Genomic DNA, 20963 nt, shown 5'->3' with positions numbered 1-20963 from the left:
TTGTCAAGACTCCAACATTATCAGATCTTGAAAGTTTATTTTTCACTTGGTTAGAGTATAATAAATTTAGTTTAATCCTTTATCCAAGTGCGAGCAAACAAAGTTTGCACCTGAAAGTATCTTCAGGACTGGGGTAAGGTGGTACAACACCAGGACACTCCTTGCAAAGGAGGAGGAAGCTACCAGCACTCCTATCTCAGTATCTCCCATAATGCAAAACACATCTTGTGGATATGTCTAATGTTATGCATTAAGGGAAGAGTACTTTGTACCAGCTTACCCCAGTCCTGAAGATACTTTCACGCGCAAACTTTGTTTGCTCACACTTGGATAAAGGATTAAACTAAATTTATTATTATCAGATCTTATATTTCTATTGTCTAAGGCACTTTGTACCGTATCAATCCACCTATATCTTGGTCTTACTATGGGTCGTTTGTCTGCCAACCTGGCAGAGAACACTTGTTTTGCTAATCTTTCTTCGCCCATTCTATTTAAGTGACTACCACCTGAGATTAGCTCTGCTAACGCATTCCTGGATGGTGACAATGTCGAGTTCTTTCCTAATATCCTCGTTTTTAGTTTGGAAGGCTCTAGATTGGAAGCAAGAAAGAGAGAGAGAGGAGAATGTATTCTGCCTTTGTAGTGTCTTGTATGTGGGAACACAAGTGATTATCATCATGGCATGCTTACTAATTTTATCTTTTTTTTACCCTTCACATCAGAATATCAGCATTTTGCAGCATAAATATATTAATAATAATCAGTCCAGATAGTTCACTGTCAACATCATATTGACCTGGATGCTTCACTGCATCATCATCATCAAATTCCTGATATACACCGTCTAGGTGTGTACAGGATATGATAGTACAACATGAAAAATTTACACCATTACTAACTTCCTATCTACAATTTTTCTCCAAATCAGTCTGTTACCTGTCAAGACTCCAATATTATCAAGTCTTATATTTCTGTCTTCTAAGGCACTTTTCACCATATCAATCCACCTATATCTTGGTCTTCCTTTCTTGGTCTTTTTCCTGCAAACCTGGCAGAGAACACTTGTTTTGCTAATCTTTCTTTGCCCATTCTGTTTAAGTATCATACCACCTGAGATTAGCTCTGCTAATGCATTTCTGGATGCAGACAATGTCAAGTTCTTTCCTAATATCCTCGTTTTTAATATGGTATTTCCCATTGATGCCATCTGTTCATGCCCCTAATCGTTTTCAGGACTCTCATATCTGTGATCTCTAGTCTTTGGTCAAGTGTTTTACTTCTGACCCAGCTCTTGGATCCATAAGTTAAAACTGGTTTGAACACTGTCTTGTATACAGCTAATTCAGTGTTTTGACTAATTTCTCTCTTATTCAATATAAATTTATTCAGTTGACTTCTTACCATACCAGCTTTGTTGATTCTGTTGTCTATTTACATATTTAATTTACCATCTTCACTAAAAATCGTGCCTAAGTAGCTGAAATGTTTTACTTGTTCTATAGGTTCTCCATTCACAATGCAGTTGATATTTTCAATGTTTCTGCCTATTTTCATTGTTTTTCTCTTTTTAATGCTGACCTTCATACTATATCTATTACAACAGTTATTAAATTTAGTCAGGGAATCTTGCAGACTTGTAGCGGATTTATTTAGAAGTATAACATCATCCGCATAAAGCAAAGAGCTGACATTAACATCTCCAATTTTGATGTCAGGTTTAATACCACTTTCCTTCATAATGTGATCCATATAGATAATGAATAACAGAGAGAATAATGTACATTCTTGTCTGACACCAGATTTAAAATTAAACCATCTTCCTGTACTTCCTTCAATTCTAACTGCTGACTTACAACTCAAATAAAAACTAAGAATTGTTTGATATAATGCTCCATTGACACCATATAACTGTAGCATTTTGAATAGCTACAGATCTTTGTTATATTCCCATGATTTTTCAACTATCTGTTGTAAGGTGAAAATTTGATCCTGAAAGCCTCTATTTGGCCTGAATCCAGCTTGTTCTTCAAAAGCCTTCTCTTCCACTTCTCAAGTATATTTGCATATATCTTACCAGGAACACTCAGTAATGAATACCTCTGTAATTCTCACATTCAGTTTTATTTCCCTTTTTATGTATGGGTACTATGTGAGCTCTACTCCAATCATCTGAAATTCATCCCTCTGTCCAGGCCTTCTGAACTATGCAGTGCAGCCACTGCAAGACTTTTATACCTTCATAATTGACCATTTCTGGTCGAATATCATCTACTCCTGCTGCCTTTCTACATTTCAGGCCTTTGATGGGTTTTTCTACTTCAAGTATGGATATGTATTCCTGACTGTATGTCTGGTCAGTGTTTTTTTACCACTGTGCTGCCATCACTGCTTGTTTCATTTAGCAATTTTTTGAAGTAATTACTCCATACTTCAAGGACATCGTTTTCTCCAGTTTTCATGTCACCTTTATCATCTCTAATTGCTTTTAGAATATCTTGCCACCTTCTTGATATTTATTTTCTATGTTCTTACCCAAGTCCTTCCATGACTTTTGGTTAGGCAGTTTTACACAGTGTTTAGCTTTTTTATATTTGTCTCTGTATTCTCTAAGAGCACAAGCTGACTTATTTGCCAGGAACTTTTGATATGCTTTCTTCTTTTCCTTCACTACCTCTTTAACTTCCTGTGTCCACCATGGAGTTCTGATTTTTCTATCCTTGCAGACAACCTCACCACATGCCTTTCTGGCTGAATCAGTGTTTTCTTCAGGGCTTGGCACTGAATCTTCAAGGTTTGGCTCCTGTTCTCAAACTCTAATTTTTTATTGAATAATTTTGTATATTTCAGTCTACAGTTTGCATCTGAGAGCTGCTCAACTTTTATTTGCTTTAAAACTTTCTTACATGTTCTTCTTTTCAATATGAAATTCAATTTTATCCCGCTCAAGACTAAATGGTGATCACTTCCAATTTCAAATCCTCTGTACACTCTGGTGTCCTGCACCATGGAGATAACATCACTATCAACAATAACAAATTCCATGCTTTACTGCATGGAATAGTTAAATTGCTAATTAAAGGCACCTAATCATCATCATCATCATTATTATTATTATTATTAGCTGCTTTCGTAATAATAATAATTATTATTACAAAAATTTATTCAACTGTTCCAATATTTATTTCAACTATATTCAGGGCTACAAAGAGACAATGTGCCAAAATTATATATTGCAATAATACTCTTATTTAGTGGAATTCAATAAATTTCATGGTTTGGGAAACGCACAAGAAGTTGTCAGCACGATTCAGTTTTAGTTAAAACTGAGTCACTTTTATTGGAAAATTTTAGCAAAGAAGTTTCAAAAGGAATTATTAATAATTTTGTCCTAGTAGGATGAAATAATACAATTTTGGCTGTTAAGATTTATATTAAAACTTGTCAGTTTTGATTTCAACCTGACCATTACTGTTGTGAAAAAATACTTATTTTTTTTTTTTTAAATATCTGACTTACACAAGAAAGGTCACAAGATCTATAGTAGATCAGTGCCATGTGTGGGTAGAATGATTCCCCACCTCACAGATAAATCACAATCCATACAATGAAGTAGCAGGTACACTTACAGAATTGTTCTAAACTAACAACAAAATAATTAGTAAAAGTCTTGATGACCACCTACTTAGGTTGTCTGCATTGTAGGTAATGCTTGGTATTGATATGGAAACATTTTAAAACAATATTTCAAGAAAATTATTATTTTTTTTTTGATCAACTGCTTTTTTAATCAACTGCCGTTCATTAAATTACTTTTTTTGATGAACTGTCACTCAGCAAATTGTCTTTCAATTAACTGTTTTTTACTGAATTTTCACAAAACTATTTATGCTTTAATGAATATTTATTGCATACTCAACTTTCTTAAAATATCAGGGCACATTTCTTCCATGATTAGGAGTATGATGTAATTCAGCACAGAAGATTTCTATTCTATTCCTCAAGATTTGTTTTTAATCAGTACTCTGTCTTCATCTGTTAATTTATTTTGTCCTGCAATTAACTCTTCCCAATCATTTTAACCTCATTGTTTTCTTCTTTAAGTCTGATCTTCTTTGTTATAAAATTTCTAAATTTTTGTGTCATTCTTATCTTTAATGTTTTGCATATCTCAGAGATATATATTCTATATACATCTTTTCTCACCCACCCCTTATTTATTTTGGAAAAAAAAAAAAAAAAAAAAAAAAAAAAAAAAAAGGGTTAATTTGAATGTTTTCTTTCACCTTTTCTTTGTTATCTATTTCTGCGGCACTTTTTAGTTGGGTTTCTGTTATTATTTGTAATTTTTATCTGTCTTCATTTATATCAATATTAATAAACTTCACTATTTTCTTTTGGAAGATCTTTTACAAAAACATTCAATATGAATGTTATTTAGTTAAAATAATATATCAACTATCTTACAGAAATTCTAATAAATATCTGAATCCCATATAATATGTATCCAACTTGGTTTTCAAGGATATATATCTTAAAAAATTTGAAGAGAAACCTATTTATACTACAGCAAAATTGTTAACAATATTGTATGAATATAGCATATGTGTATCACAATCTATTTTACTTCATTATTTTTTAGAAGAATGTGACTCATCTAAAAATAAAGCAAAATAAAAAATCCATTGGAATGACATTTTGAATCATCAATAACTTTATTTTATTTTTAATATAAATCCCACCCATGGAAAGTTGTGAATCAGTATCTATACCCATGAGTTGTGTAGGAATTTGAACTTATAGCCTGGTTGGAGAGCAGAGATGCTATCTTCAACCAGGCCAGCATAATATATCCTATTACTTTAATAAAGTAATACAATAGTATTTAATTTCTTAATCCATCTTACATATTCTGAGACACAATAGCAATCATATTACTAACCTGGCAGTACTTAGTTCATCAACATCTAAATCCCACACATATGTACGTCCAACTTGGTTTCCCAGGGCAAGTATCTTAATTTTGAAAAGAAACATTTACATTTAATATACTTTTTGAATATTAATAGTCATATCAACTGAATACAATGAATACCATCAATTAAAGTGAAAGTTAAAGTACAAGCTTTATGCATTTTACAGAAATTCTATTAAACATCTATAATGCACACCACACATATCCAATTTAGTTTTTCAATAAGTATTTAAAATATTTGAAAAGAAGGCCTAATAAAGCTGTCAACAATGCTGTACCAATTTAGCATATATGTGTTAAAATCTATTTTACTTCACTGTACCTGTTATATAGTTAAAAAGTCAATTATTACTACTACAAAAATATTACTTCAGAATTTTTTATACAAATTCTTATGAGATACTTTTCATTGCTTAGTTTACCCAAATAAATTAATTTTAATTAACATGTTCCAGAAAATTAGACCTTTGAGCAGGAGCCATTATGCAACAAGTAATGATTTATTTATAGGCAAGCCTAATAAGCAATATTGCCACTACTACATTTCTAGAGTGCTTATAGGAAGTCCAAATAAACACTATTCTGTAACATCAAATAGTAATTTATGCTGTTGGATGATGCAGTAAAACTTCATTTGTATCTGCTGATTAGTAATCAGAAGACAGGCACAGATTTAGAAATGGCAAGTTAATTTGGTGGCTTCCACCAGAAAGTAGGAACCATACTTCTTAAAAGCAAGTTAGTGATGCCAGCAGACACGTCTTTAATGCCATTACTGTATTTCTAAAAGTCAAGCATAGACATTACTTTCAAGAGTTATCATGAACAAACAGATTTTTTTTTTTGTTTCTGAAGAAACTGTTCTTTTGTTCTATGACAGACAGAGGTGCTAATAAATGGAAGGGAAAATTTAAGAATTTCTTTCACACACTTGCGACTCAATTCAATGTAGTACCACCTTCAAAGTACTACATTGAATTAATAACTATCTACATACCTCACTTAAATTATGGCCTACAATTTTCATCAGCTGCATCAAAACTTTTTCTGATAACTGGTCAACATTTCTTTTCACATTTCAGCTAAGAGACAAAATTCAGTTCTTGTTTCTTCCAGCATAAACAGGAATGCAAGCACTGCACAAGTGTCACAAAAGTGACTTTATAAGATAGTTTAACCAAAAACATGCGAAGTTTGTTTGAGATTGTGTGTGTGTGTGTGTGTGTGTGTGTGTGTGTTATCTGAAACTTTGTTATTTCATTACAGTGCTGTCAATGATGTCAAAGTGAAACAGGATGATAGCAGCCAACATATCATTGTTCAGAGATGATAAGAAATCAATGATGGTCATCTGTTTTAGAAGTGTTCATGTCAAAAATAAGATAGCAGTATGGTGAATGTTTATGAGAAAAGACATGAAATTGAAACTGCTATGGAGACTAACTCTTTATTCTATTCTTCTCTTTATTTTCTACAATACTGATAAACATTCGTGTCTATGACAGCCAGTCTCATATGGAAGTAGCAGGGCTTTTTCTCCCTGAAACTCAGGTTTTTCATCCTGCAAAACAAACCAGCCAGAAGAACATGCAATTTACAGACATAGCAACAATGTAGATAGAATTAACTACCCCATAAGATGTCAAGTTACTATAAATTCACACGTATGCCTCAATAATTAACTTTTTAATGACATGTAAATATTTTGTCTTACGTATCATAAGATATTGTCAGCACAGTTATTAAACAACAAAAGGAATTACATTAAAAAAAAACATTAGTATGCATGTTTAAGGAATAAATACTATTGGGCTGTAATTAAATTAAATTAAAATATAACTGATACATTTATTTCATACAGTTGAGGATAAATTTGCTGCTGCCTATAAACCAATAAACCAAATTCACAATTTATCTTTTCCAAAAGACAAACTCTCACCACTGATGCTACCTGGTGTATACAAAGTGCCATGTTCTTGTAACTTATCTTACTATGGACAAACAGGAAGATCTGTAAATGGATATAGGGTCGGTGAGAAATGGATATAGGGTTGGTGAGATGGATAGGTGGTTGGTTGATGGAGAGATATCAAAGAGTAGTTTATTCAGGAGTAGAGTCCAAAAGACGGCCTGTGACTAGTGGTGTGCCGCAGGGTTCTGTTCTTGGACCACTGCAGTTTAATCTGTTCATTAACGATATAGGGAATGATCTAAGTGGAACAATTCATTTGTTCGCTGATGATGCAAAGCTGGGTAGGGCAATAGTGAATGCAGAAGATGTCAAAGTCTTGCAGGATGACTTAGATAGATTGGAGTTCTGGGCTAAGGAGAATGGATGTCAATTTAATGTGTCAAAATGTAAGGTTATGCATTTTGGGGTGAAAAGATTAGCAGCAGTATACCACATTGGTGGAACTGTACTCCAAGAGATTGATGAGGCCAGGGACTTGGGAGTGTTGGTGGATAGGGAGATGAAGTTTAGGGGGGCACACTGCAAAAGTAGCTAAATCAGCTCATCAACTCACTTGGTTGTTGAAAAATACCTCGATGAGCAGAGACAAGCAAGTTATTGTACCTCTGTACCGAGCCTTGATAAGACCTCATCTCGACTACTGTGCCCAGATTTGGTCACCTCGGTTCCTTCTTGATGGGGAGGAGGTGGAGAGGATCCAGAGGCGAGTGACTAAGATGATAACAGGTCTATGGAATGAACCATATGAGAACAGGTTGAAGATTTGTGGGTTGCAGAAACTAGTTGATAGGCAGAGGAGGGGAGATATGATTGAGACATTCAAATTGCTAAAGGGATTCTATAGGATTAATTCAGAGGATATTTTTGAGATCAGGACTGGTGGTGGGAGAACTAGGGGACACATATGGAAGCTGGGCAAGAGTGTGGTTAGCAAGGGTATTAGAACTGGGTTCTTTACTTTTAGAGTGGTAAATGAGTGGAATAAGCTGCCAGAGTCTGTTGTGGGTGCTATGACGGTGAACGAGTTCAAGACAAGGTATGATAGATACTGTGAGAATGTAATCGCATAGTTGTGTGGACATGATGTTTAGGGCCCCCCCCGATGAGTCTAAGGACTCCTGGAGTCGCCCGAAATAATAATAATAAAAAACACATCTCTGAATATCAAGGCCCCATCCGTCTTATCAAATTTCACAAATCTGGTTTCACACAACATGGAATTGAAAATGCTGACCACATTATCCAATGGTAACACACCAAGCTACTACATTGATTAATATATAAACATGAGCATTTGTATAAAGAAAGTGTTGAAGCCTTATGGCATAGACCCAATCTTCACCGTAACGACTGTCTCACTATCCCAAAAGCCTGAGAAATTGTTATCCTCAACCGTATAAAATAAATGTAACAGTTATATTTTAATTTAATTTAATTACAGCCCAATAGTATTTAGTCCTTAAACATGATACTGTATACGTAGAGGGATTCCAATGTAAGCATGCACACTAATGTTTTTTTTTTTTTTGAATGTAATTCCTATTGTTGTTTAATAACTGTACTGATGATGTCTTATGATATTTAAGACAAAATATGTACATCTTATTAAAAAGTTAATTACTGTGGCATACATGTGAATTTCTAGTTATGAATACTCCACAGGTTTCTCTATATAAGAAAGTCTTATTACTTCACAGGAAACCAACAGCACAGAAGAACAACTCACTAGGAAAGCTTCATTTGAAACAGGGTAAGCTGTGTGCCAGAATCTCATTTTAAAAGAAGTGCAGATGCGATAAACTTATTCCCGCTTTCGCTAAACTAAAGGAAAGTATTAAATTGCCAGGTGCTCATAAAATTTATCGAAAAGCTAGCCATTCCTTGTTGCTTAATCAGTTGAGTTTCAAAAAAGGAACTGGCATTATATATCATAAAAATAACAGAAGTGGAAGCTGACCTGTCATTAAAATCAAGACTTGCTACAAATGGTTATTAATATTTCCAAAAATATGGGCATTAAAGTATTTGAAACAAGCAACATAAATCTCGATAAAAAATACCTAACATTACTATAATGATCTAAGAAAAATACAAGCAAATTACTTGCTAACAAATGGGTTGTTAACTTAACTGACCGAACTAAAGATGAATTGAAGGTATTAGCATGAGGTTTAAGTTTGCTATTTCATCCAAGCATATCCCTTATTTAGATTTCATACATAACACTGAAAAGAACACCGGTCATCTGTCTAGCACTGAAGTCAACAGACTACGTTTTGAAATAGCCAAAGTGATCTATGATGCCAAACCATCAGAATTGAATATCCCATCATCAGAATTAAAAGCTCTGAACTCCCTAAAACGAAATAGCAACAGAGTTATCGCAAAAGCTGACAAGGGGAATACTACTGTATGAATACTAATTCATACGATTGGAAAATGAATTTATTGCTTTGAGATTGCAATACATACTCCCAGCTTAATTCTGATCCTACCAAAAGATAGCTAAAAAAACTCAACACGTTACTGGATGAAATAATATCCATAGGTCAGAATACCATCAAAAGACTTAAAACATACCATGCAAGACCTAGGACACTCAACTTCACTAAAAAATTCCACACAAAAATAAAAGACAAACTGTCAGATACAGACATGTTAATAAACTTCGACATTGTCTCTCTCTTCACTACCCCTCACAAAGAAACAATGGAATTGTTAACCCAAAAGTTTCCATCTGATATTGTGGAATTATTCAAATTTACAATCCCATAGGTTACTTCACATGAAAGATAAAATATATAAACAAGAGGAAGGAACAGCAATGGGCTCACCCTTATCACCTAGCTTAGCCAACTTTTTTCTTAGGTTTCAGAGGTGATACTAAGGTTGAGGTAATGAGGAAATCATATTTTCATATACGAGTAGCCAAAAGGTCTCATATATGAAAACATGACTTCTATATTACTTTAACCTTGGTATCACCTCTGGATCTGGCTCCCACTGATGAGACCTCAATAAAGATCGAAACTGGTCTGGGTAGTGACCCTTCCCATAATGCACAGTGAAACCTGTCCGTACATGTCCATAAGGATATGTGCTTTGCATTATGAGATACTAAGACAAGTGATGTGAAATCATTAGCTTCTATATATGAGTTGCCCAGTCCTGAAAATACTTCAGACACAAACTTTGTTTGCTTACGCTTGAATAAAGGATTAAACCAAGTGGATAAACTTCTAACAATTCCTATTGTTAATGTAAATAACTATTTGGGAACATTGATCAAGTGTAAACGGATAAGTATTTTAATGCCGACTAGTTTCACAAACTTAAGCTGTTGGCATCGTCAGGGTACAAGCTTATACATATCTTAAAACATACAAAACGTACAAGCTTAAAACATATCACAAAATAGATCTTAACTGTAAATTCTAAAAATTATAGTTACAAACTAAAATAGCATTGAACATGAATAATACATGTATCGCATATACATGATTTACTAGTTGTTGCTAAGGAACATTCTATAGTTAGCATTAAAGTTCATTTCTTGTGTGTTCAGAGATCTAATTAGGGTTTTCCATATCTCTGGAAGTATTAAACCTTGGTTCCTGTTAAGGTTATCTGTCGTGCGTGCAACTGTGGCTGCTTCTTTAAACATTCGAGAGTGGTATCTTCTTCTATGTAAGGGGTACAACTTTCGTCCCACTCAATGATATGGAGAAATGTGATGACAGGCCTGATATGTCTTGTCTGTTATTTTTAACATAACCAATGTGTTCCTGTCTAATCTCGATGCTTCTCGAAGTCTGGCTGATGTAACTTGAACCACACGAGCATGGAATATTGTTGACTCCAGCATACTTATAGAAAGGATGGGTATCTTTTGGAGATCATAGTAGTTTACGAATTGTTTCTATAGGTTTGAATGTCACTCTTATTTTGTATGGTTTGAGGAGATTAGCGAGCTTGTTAGAGATACTGCTTACATACGGAATGGCGATTGTTGTAATATATTGAGTGTCTTCTCCTTCTCTTTGTGGTGGCTCAGAGAAAAGGATTTTGTTGATGAGTCTTCATGGGTAGCCATTCAAGGCGAGGTTATTAGATATCAATGTTAATTCATCTTGGAGGGTTCTTTTCATCTGTTGTAATGCGGACAGCTCTTTTCTTTAGTATGTGTACTATGCTGAGTTTGTGAGAAATGTGGTGTGAGGAGCTGAAATGTAGATAACGTCCTGTATTTGTATGTTTCCTGTAGACTGATAGGTTCATAAGGCCATTAACTTGCTTCCTAATTAAGATGTCTAAGAACTACCGTTCTTAGACATCTTAATTTTTCTTTTTCAAATTCTAGAGTAAATTTAATAGAATGGTGAAAGGAGTTGATTTTATTGAGAAAATCAATTAAGTCATCTTTGTTGTGGATCCATACAATGAAGATATCATCTACATATCTCCACCAAATTATTCTTCCAGAGATATGTAAAACCCTAATTAGATCTCTGAACACACAAGAAATGAACTTTAATGCTAACTATAGAATGTTCCTTAGCAACAACTAGTAAATCATGTACACGCGATATGTGTATTATTCACGTTCAATGCTATTTTAGTTTGTAACAATAATTTTTAGAATTTAAAGTTAAGATCTATTTTGTGATATATTTTAAGCTTGTACGTTTTGTATGTTTTAAGATATGTATAAGCTTGTACCCTGACGATGCCAACAGTTTAAGTTTGGTGAAACTAGTCGGTATTAAAATACTTATCTGTTTACACTTGATCAATGTTCCCAAATAGTTATTTACATTAGTTCTGTGATCAAGAAAATACACGCTCATTAATTCCTATTGTTGTTTACTAACTGTACTGACAATGTCTTATGATACTTAAGACGAAATATTTACATATTATTAAAAAGTTAATTACTGTGGCATATGTGCAAATTTATAGTTATGAATACTCCACAGGTTTCTGTATATAATCCGAGTTACTTGGCTATGACAGGCCAACAAGCCTAACACAAAAGAGAAGTTGAAAGAAATATAAATGACGGGAATGGTGAGTTAGTTGTAACAAGAGAAATAGTGCACCTATGCAGAACAAGCTCAAGCAACTCGAGAAGTATATGACAGAAGTATATAAAGTGAACAGTAAGAAAAGCAAAGATGAGAAGGATGAGAGAATATGAGTGAAATGGGAAGAGCAAGCACACAACAGTGGTTATTCTATGATCAGGGATTTGCTCCTACCCTATTGCTAATGCAGAGTAGGAGCAAATTAGGAAGGCCATGATTGATGATTGCAAATGAGTCAGATTGTGCAGGAGAATGGTGCACAATTTTCAGATATATGGAGTTAATCTGATGGGCAAAAGGAATTGTATATGATGATGATGGATTGCAACTGAATAGATATGGAGTTAGGTATATGGAGAAAATCTTGTTCATTGAGAGAATAGAAATGTGAAATGCAGGCATCTCTGAGGGTAAGGACTTGAGAATGAAAAAGATCAAAGAATGCTAAATTTAGTTTCTCAGATCTCAAACCTGAATGGGACAGTAATCAAAGATTGCAGGGGTACTTGTAGACCTGAGGAGATATTGAAATTGACATACATTAATGCTAGAAGTATTAATAACAGGGTCAAGGAGTTTAGCTTGGCTTAGCCAAAAATGATAGGCATTTGTGTGTTTTCAGGAAGGATAGTGGAAACAGGATGGGGGGGGAAGAGATTGGATATTACCGATCACAGTTGATGAAAAACTAGAAGTTAAGCAGAAGGAACATTTGAGGATGCTTTGAATGTTCTTACAATATCTGAAGCAGATGTTGAGGGATAGAGATCAAAAGGAAAAAATATATATTTGGTTACTGCTGTGGGCTGGGAAGGGGGGGGGTATATTTGGAACCCACAAAACTGGTGATTATGACAAAGTCGGGAGGCAGTTTGAAGCAGTGCCAGAAAAATCTGCAAGGACTTGGAGGGAAGCAGCATCAAAATGTGTATACAGTCCAAAGGATAATGCTACTCGTCATCAAGCATGAGATATACAAAAAATTAAACACCGCAGAGGAAATATAAAGAAAAGATGATCAGTTAGCTCATGAACAGTATAAAAGAACAGACAAAAAAAGAGCGACTAGCAGGAGGGAAACAGATTATAACAGGAAATTAGATGGATCAAATGTGAAGAAGAGTTGTCCAAACTCAGAGAGTAATAACTGACCCATGAACAATGACAGATAAGTATAAATGTGATGTCACTTTTCATAAATGTGTAATATGTCATGATTCAGTAGAATTAAGAAACTTTTTATCTTCAGACACTGTAAGTACTTTGAATATTTTGCATATAAATATAAGAAGTATTCGAGATAAATTAGAACACATAGAATTACTAATATAAAAATGAAAACAGCTGAAAATATCAATTTATATTTAGAACATCATAATGTTCTGATATTAACAGAAATCTGGGTTAAAGATGAAATTTATTTGTACCATTTAAACAGATTTAAAAATTATTATCAATGTAGAAATTATAACAAATCTGGAGGTGTAATTATCTTTATTCGAAATTCCATATCTGTTAATAATATTACTAACTTAAAAATAAAAACAGCTGAAAATGTCAATTTATATTTAGATCATCATCATAATACACATATAATGGCTGTATATAGGTCACATAGCTACACAGAGTCCAACTTTATACAAGAACTTGAGTGTAGTCTAGATGAGATCAGAAGTGACAATGTTCTCATAATTGGGAATACGAATATTGACTTGCTGAGAAATAGAGACTTCTCTCAAGATTATCTAGATTTACTTGTCATGCATGGACCCGAACAATACACTAACGTCCCCATGAGAGAATTCAATGGTGGAAGAATGTGCCTAAATCATGTATTCGGGAGAACTTTAAAGCGGAAACAAAATCCAAGCAGCAGTTCTGCACCAATTGCTCATGGATCACTTTCCAATTGGTATCAAAGTGCATTTGCAAGTACAGCACAGAGATAGTACAACTGGAAACATCTCCTACACAACAACTAACTCCAGAGTATTGAAGCGTAACTTGAGCACTGTCTCTTGGGAAGAGATAACGATGGAAACAAATACTGATACCTTGTATCATAAATATATTGCAATATTAAACAATAAAATACAAGACTCAATTAAAGTTAAAATAATAGACAGAATGAAAGAAACAAAGCCCTGGATTACAGAAAATCAGGCACTACATACAAATTAGAGATAAAGTGTATAAAAGTTTAAAAAATACCCACACAATCAATACCGTAAACACAATTTCAAGTACTATAGAAATCTAATGCACCATAAATTAAAAAATTAAAAAGTAAAAAAGAATACTACAGAAATGAATTCCTAAAATGCCAAGGAAACCCCAGCAGTTTGTGAATAAATTAATCGGCAAAGATATACACAAACAAACCCTCCCCATACTTAAAGATATCAAAAGGAACAGAGAAAATGGAGACAGATAATTACTACGAAGAATTTGATAATTACTTTGCCACGGTCAGTGAAAGCATTCTGAAAAATGCTAAAATCACCCCTCAGAATTGCACTCCCAAGAGAATTGATAACTCCATATATATTTTCCCCACTTGTGAAAATGAAATCAATAGTGTTATAGCTAGCTTAAAAACAACTAAAACTTCATGATACGATGGTATTAACACTAGCATCGTGAAAGAATGCCAAACGCACATTGTGGAACACTAATGTACATTTTTAACTTATGAACGATGATAGGCACATTTCCATCAAATTTTAAGAAGGCAGTAGTTGTACCAATTTACAAAAAGAGAAACAAAAATAACTTGAAAAATTACAGACCGATCTCCCTTCTATCAGTCTTTTCAAAAATATTAGAGAAATTGGTAAAAATTAGACTCATGAAATTTTTGTACAAAAACAACTTCTTTTCAAAGAATCAGGCAAAAATTTAGCAAAGAACATGCTTTAATGAACTTCACAAACAGTTTGTACCTCCCCAGATGAACATAAACTGAACATTAGCAGTATTTTTAGATATACACAAAGCTTTTGAACTGTATAACATGAAATTTTAATAAAAAAATTAGAAGTCAGAGGAATATGAGGTACTGTCCTAAACTGGTTCAAAAACTACTTAAATGGTAGATCACAAATTGTAAAAATAAACAACAGTTACAGCAGATCCAAAACAGTAGACAGTGGTGTATCACAAGGATATGTCTTAGGACCAATTTTATTTAACATTTATATCAATGACTTCTGCAATCTTAAACTAAACAGTAAAATAAACACTTTTGCAGATGATACGGTACTTATTTTAGTACTACTTTAAGAATTTAGAGAAAATTAGTACTTAGAGTACTAATTTTCTCTACAGACACAGCCAAACAAATGCAAACCATTGTGAACGCTGATCTTTTAAAAGTAACAAACTGGTTCCAGTCAAATAAACTCAGTCTGAATGTCTCAAAAACTAAATATGTAAATTTTAATTTGCAAAATACAACAGGCAAAATGATCACTGCACAATTAATTTTGCATGATTGGAATTGCAGGACAAATTTAAGTTGCAACCATAAGGAAATAGAAAAAGTCAATGTAATAACTTACTTCAGATTAAAAATTGATAGTAATTTAAGCTTAGTAAAGGGTAGATCATGTCTCAGTAACTTGCTCAAGTTTTATAACACAGTGACGGCTGAACTGAATAAGGGTAATGGGTTTATAGTGATACTGCTGGACCTGGCTAAGGCATTTGACAGGATACCACATGGAATTCTAATCCGTAAACTACAACACATGGGAATGGATATAGGGTTGGTGAGATGGATAGGTGGGTGGTTGATGGAGAGATATCAGAGAGTAGTTTATTCAGGAGTAGAGTCCAAAAGACGGCCTGTGACTAGTGATGTGCCGTAGGGTTCTGTTCTTGGACCACTGCTGTTTAATTTGCTCATTAACAATATAGGAAAGGATCTAAGAGGAACAGTTCATTTGTTCGCTGATGATGCAAAGTTAGGTAGGGCAATAGTAAATGCAGAAGATATCAAAATCTTGCAGGACGACTTGGATAGATTGGAGTTCTGGGGCTAAGGAGAATGGATGTCAATTTAATGTGACAAAATGTAAAGTTATGCATTTTGGGGTGAAAAGATTAGCAGCAGTATACCACATTGGTGGAACTGTACTCCAGGAGATTGATGAGGCCAGGGACTTGGGAGTGTTGGTGGATTGGGAGATGAAGTTTAGGGGGCACATTGCAAAAGTAGCTAAATCAGCTCTTGAACTCACTTGGTTGCTGAAAAATACTTTTCAAGTATGATGAGCAGAGACAAGCAAGTTATTGTACCTCTGTACCGAGCCTTGATAAGATCTCATCTCGACTACTGTGCCCAGATTTGGTCACCTAGGTTTCTTCTTGATGGGGTGAAGGTGGAGAGGATCCAGAGGCGAGTGACCAAGATGATAGCAGGTCTATGGAATGAACCTTATGAGAACAGGTTGAAGATTTGTGGGTTGCAGAAATTAGTTGATAGGCAGAAAAGGGGAGATATGATTGAGACATTCAAATTGCTAAAGGGATTCTATAGGATTAATTCAGAGGATATTTTTGAGATCAGGACTGGTGATGGGAGAACTAGGGGACACCTATGGAAGCTGGGCAAGAGTGTGGTTAGCAAGGGTATTAGAACTGGGTTCTTTACTTTTAGAGTGGTAAATGAGTGGAATAAGCTGCCAGTCTGTTGTGGGTGCTATGACGGTGAGTGAGTTCAAGGCAAGGTATGATAGATACGGCGAGAATGTCGAATAGTTGTGTGGACATGATGTTTAGGGCCTCCCTCGATGAGTCTAAGGACTCCCTGGAGTCGCCCGTAATAATAATAATAATAAGAAAGCTGGAAACCGCATATTACCAATGTTGTAAATAAAGTAAGGATTATGTTAAACAAACTTTACTACCAAAATAAATTCTTAAATTTAAATATGTTAAAAATATTATATTCTGCTTGGATTCAAAGCGCACTATAACATGGCATTTTAAGTTAGGGAGAAATCTATTGCACTCTGCTGAAACCTCTAGTTTCGACTCAGAATAAAGTAATTGAAATCTTAACTAGAAACAAATACAGGGATACTGCAATGTGTAATCAATATACCACACTAAACATACTATCGCTTAGATATTTATACACATACAGGGTACTGCTATTCATAAAAAATTATAATTAATACGTAAATATCAAACAAGATGCTTTCCTTAGTAGACATAAGGGCCTAAAATATATAGTTCCTAAAGCAAATAAAGAAACAATGCATAAACATTATACTTATTAGCAGCAAAAATATACACCACACTACATTTAGCAATAAGAAAAGAAACTAACCCAAACAAATACAAAACTCGAAACCTCTGTTCAAAATAATTGTTTAAATGATTGGTTTTTGCATATTGGTATTAAAAAGATCCAGTTTCAGGTATAAAATGTAAAAAATTTAAATGCTATTTAACTACTCTGTTTATTTTTCTTCCTAATTAATGTTATGCAACTTTCACTGTACATATTAGCATGTCTCCTGTGATTTTATTATGTTATTATATTATAATAATATATAATATGTATATTATACGAATGTGCATATAATGATAACCCATTACATAACTTTTTGCCATTTTATGCATATCGTAACCTGGATGAGCTGTTGCATTTAGATTATACATATGATTGTCAAAATTTTGTACTAGAATATGAAGCTTACAATAAAATATCTAGCTGAGCATGAAGGATCTTTAATGAATGCTCATGGAAGAAAGTTGACAGAAGCAGAAAAAATAGTTGAGTCACTTTGCAATGGTGTATTGTCCATCTAGAGATATCATAGTCAACAACGTGGGGAACAGGGAGATACAAACTGTAGGTGATTAGCATATTACAAAATATCAATATGAATACAGCCATGGGTTTGAAATATTTTATTTAGGTCTCAATTCTGGTAAGGTCTTGAGAGAATGGAAAAGGGTCAAGATAATTCCAATACATAAAGGAAGTTCCAGGATGGAAGTAGCAAAATAAAGGTAGAAATGAGAAAAAGGTGGATATCAAAAATGAGACCTATGGTGAAGCAGCATGGCTTTGAAAAGATTATCATAAATTAGCTAAGAAGGTCAAAGGAAATCAAAGAGTTTTGCTATGCAGTGAATCAGAGGAGGATCTTCATTATAAAAAGTGGTGACAGTTGAGTTAGATAAAAAATGGCTAAACATTCTGAAAAGACAATCCACAGAAATATATCACATAATGTGGAGCAAATGGGAAGGAAAGATATGAAGCTAGTGGCATGGATTAGGAGTGGCTGGCAGACAAACACATCAAAGTAGTGTATGTCTGCAGTACAGCAAGACTGTAATGATATAGGGAATGATTTGAGAGAGAACATTAGTTGTTTGTTGATGATGCAAAAATGGAAAGGGCAACAGTTATGTAGAGATACTATAGGATAAATTAAACGAATTGGCATGGACAAAGGATAATGATTATTAGTTTGTAATGTGGGATGAACTTTGGGGTGAAAAGATTACATATTGTGTATTATACTGGTGATATGGATTGCAGAAAACTGATAAGGCTAGGGAATGATTATGGATAGGTGGTTGAAGCTCAGAGGGCATACTTGCAAAAGTGGCAAAATAATCGCGACCGCTGTGCACAGGTTTCCTGGTCATGAGGAAATCATGGATAGGATCCAGAGGTGAGTAACCTCTGGATTGTGATAATGAGAGATCTGTGGTTTGCACCCTGTACTACTTTGTCTTCATAGGAACCATTCCACAGACTCTTGCCATCATGGTTTTATAAAAATTAAAATATTTTAATATCTTTACATGATTTTTTGTTTATGATAGATATTTATGATGATTAGATATTATTATTTGTCAGTTTAGTTAATTAAAATTGGTATAAAAGTTGTGTACAAATGTTGTTATATTGATAAAATTGTTTGTCAAAACAATATATTCTGTTGTAATAAAAATATAGCAGCAGTGCTTGTAGTTTCAAATATTAGTAGTAGGCTAGTGATGCTGTTAACCTAACTGCACCTCATGATTAGTCACCTGTGGAATTATTTTCATTCAGCAGCAACAACAAAAATTGGCAGATGAGCGTACATACCTAGCAGAAAAGGAACTTCATCACACTACTAACAAATGTATACATGTGTGAACACGCTGGCTGTTAATAACCTTTTCCATTACTTTAGAGAGTACTGAGGTAAGGGCAATAGGACAGTAGTTTGGTGGCTGAATTTTGTTTCCCTTTTTTTAGGAAGAGGCTGTGTAAAAGCTTGCATCTATATTGTTGCTAGATGAATAGAACAACTTGTAAAGGGATATATATATATATATCATGTGGGTCAGAGGACTTATTAGCATCAAGGCTGTTAAGTCACCATTGGTGAAAACTTCTATCTGCTGTTTGTGATATCTAGCTGTTGTGACATCATTCATGCAATTGCAAATCACAGAATACAGTGATGCACTAATGTGGTATGAAGTGAACAGCTGATGGACATGAGAAAGAAAATACTTAGGGAAGGGATTAAAAAAAAATGAACAGATAGATAGAAGCAGAAAAGGAAAAGTTATAAATTTTGTAAGAAATAAAGAAAATAAGTACAGTATTAGGAACAAATAGTGGTTTTCAGTAGATTCCTTATATGCTTAAGTTTCTATTGAGAAGCTAATGTATCTACACCCCCCCCCTAATTGAAGTATGGATGAAAAGTTATTTTCTGTGTTTATGGAACTGACAGTTACCAAGTAAAAATACAGGAATATTTCAATTTGGTTGTGTTCTGTTGTTCTGTTTCAGCATTGGATAATTGAAACTTTGAAGTAAACTGTTAATGTTCTTGATACTTACCTAAAACAGAAACAGAATATGTTTACAGTGAAGTAGTTGAAGACACAGGTATCAGTTGTAATTTTTTTGTGCAACTGTGTGCAAGGAAATTTGCTGTGGCTGTTTTCTTTAGAGAACTTAAAGATTGCCGAGGAACATGTTTTGACTTTCCACAACTAGATTAGCCAAGTTTTCTATTATGACTGAGCTTTGAATGCAATATGTTAACTTCTGCCTTTGCAGATATTTCATATTTACTGCAAGAAGACTTGACTCAATATTAGAATTAAGATAATGAATGTCTGTGTGAGAGAGTAAAAAGGGTCACTATAGGTTTAGTATAATTTTAGTAGCTGTATAAATATAAACACAACATATAAAATTCTTTTATATGTTGTGTTTATATCAATCTATCTCTATATATTGTTAATAAAGTATATAAGTAAAATATTAACAATTTGCATGAGTAGTCAGGATTATGAATATATAATAAAATTCTAACAATGGCACACTGATTATATTAATTAATGGAAGTCCTTTTCCACTTGATGTCTGTTTCACATACTCAACATAAAAAACGTGAAGCATTTTAATTACAATACTTTGTTACATTGTTATAATTAAAATGCTTGACAGTTTTTTCATCATCATCATCATCACCAAATTCCTGCCATGTACCCTCAAGGGGTGTACAGGATATGACAGTACTACATGAAAAAATTACATCACTATTAATTTCCTATTTACAATTTTCCTCCAAATCAGTCTGTTACTTGTCAAGACTACAACATTATCAGATATTATATTTCTATTGTCTAAGACACTTTGTACCGTACCAATCCACCTATATCTTGGTCTTCCTCTGGGTCGTTTTCCTGCCAACCTGGCAGAGAACACTTGTTTTGCTAATCTTTCCTCTCCCATTCTATTTAAGTGACCATACCACCTGAGATTAGCTCTGCTAACGCATTCCTGGATGCCGACAATGTCAAGTTCTTTCCCAATATCCTCATTTTTAATATGATATTGCCATTGATGCCATCTGTTCACACCTTGAATCTTTCTCAGGACTCTCATATCTGC

At 33.9% G+C, this 20963-nt stretch overlaps 1 protein-coding gene across 1 annotated transcript in view; it reads right to left on the bottom strand.

Annotated features, from left to right (window-relative positions):
- Nucleotides 1-20963, bottom strand: part of LOC150096149 (polycomb protein eed-B-like) — a 196477-nt gene that overhangs the window by 13569 nt on the left and 161945 nt on the right. The window contains exon 11 of the mRNA XM_090409523.1: nt 4943-5016. Within this exon, the coding sequence (XP_090265649.1) occupies nt 4943-5016 (74 nt within the window). The remainder of the gene's footprint in view (nt 1-4942; nt 5017-20963) is intronic.

Source organism: Typopeltis vanoorti, chromosome 19 (assembly GCF_054136105.1).
Source record: "Typopeltis vanoorti isolate ZY-2024b chromosome 19, IOZ_Tvanoo_1.0, whole genome shotgun sequence".
NCBI classification, from domain to species: domain Eukaryota; kingdom Metazoa; phylum Arthropoda; class Arachnida; order Uropygi; family Thelyphonidae; genus Typopeltis; species Typopeltis vanoorti.
The sequence above is the reverse complement of the archived record's forward strand: the minus strand, read 5'-3'. Positions and strand labels throughout refer to the sequence as shown.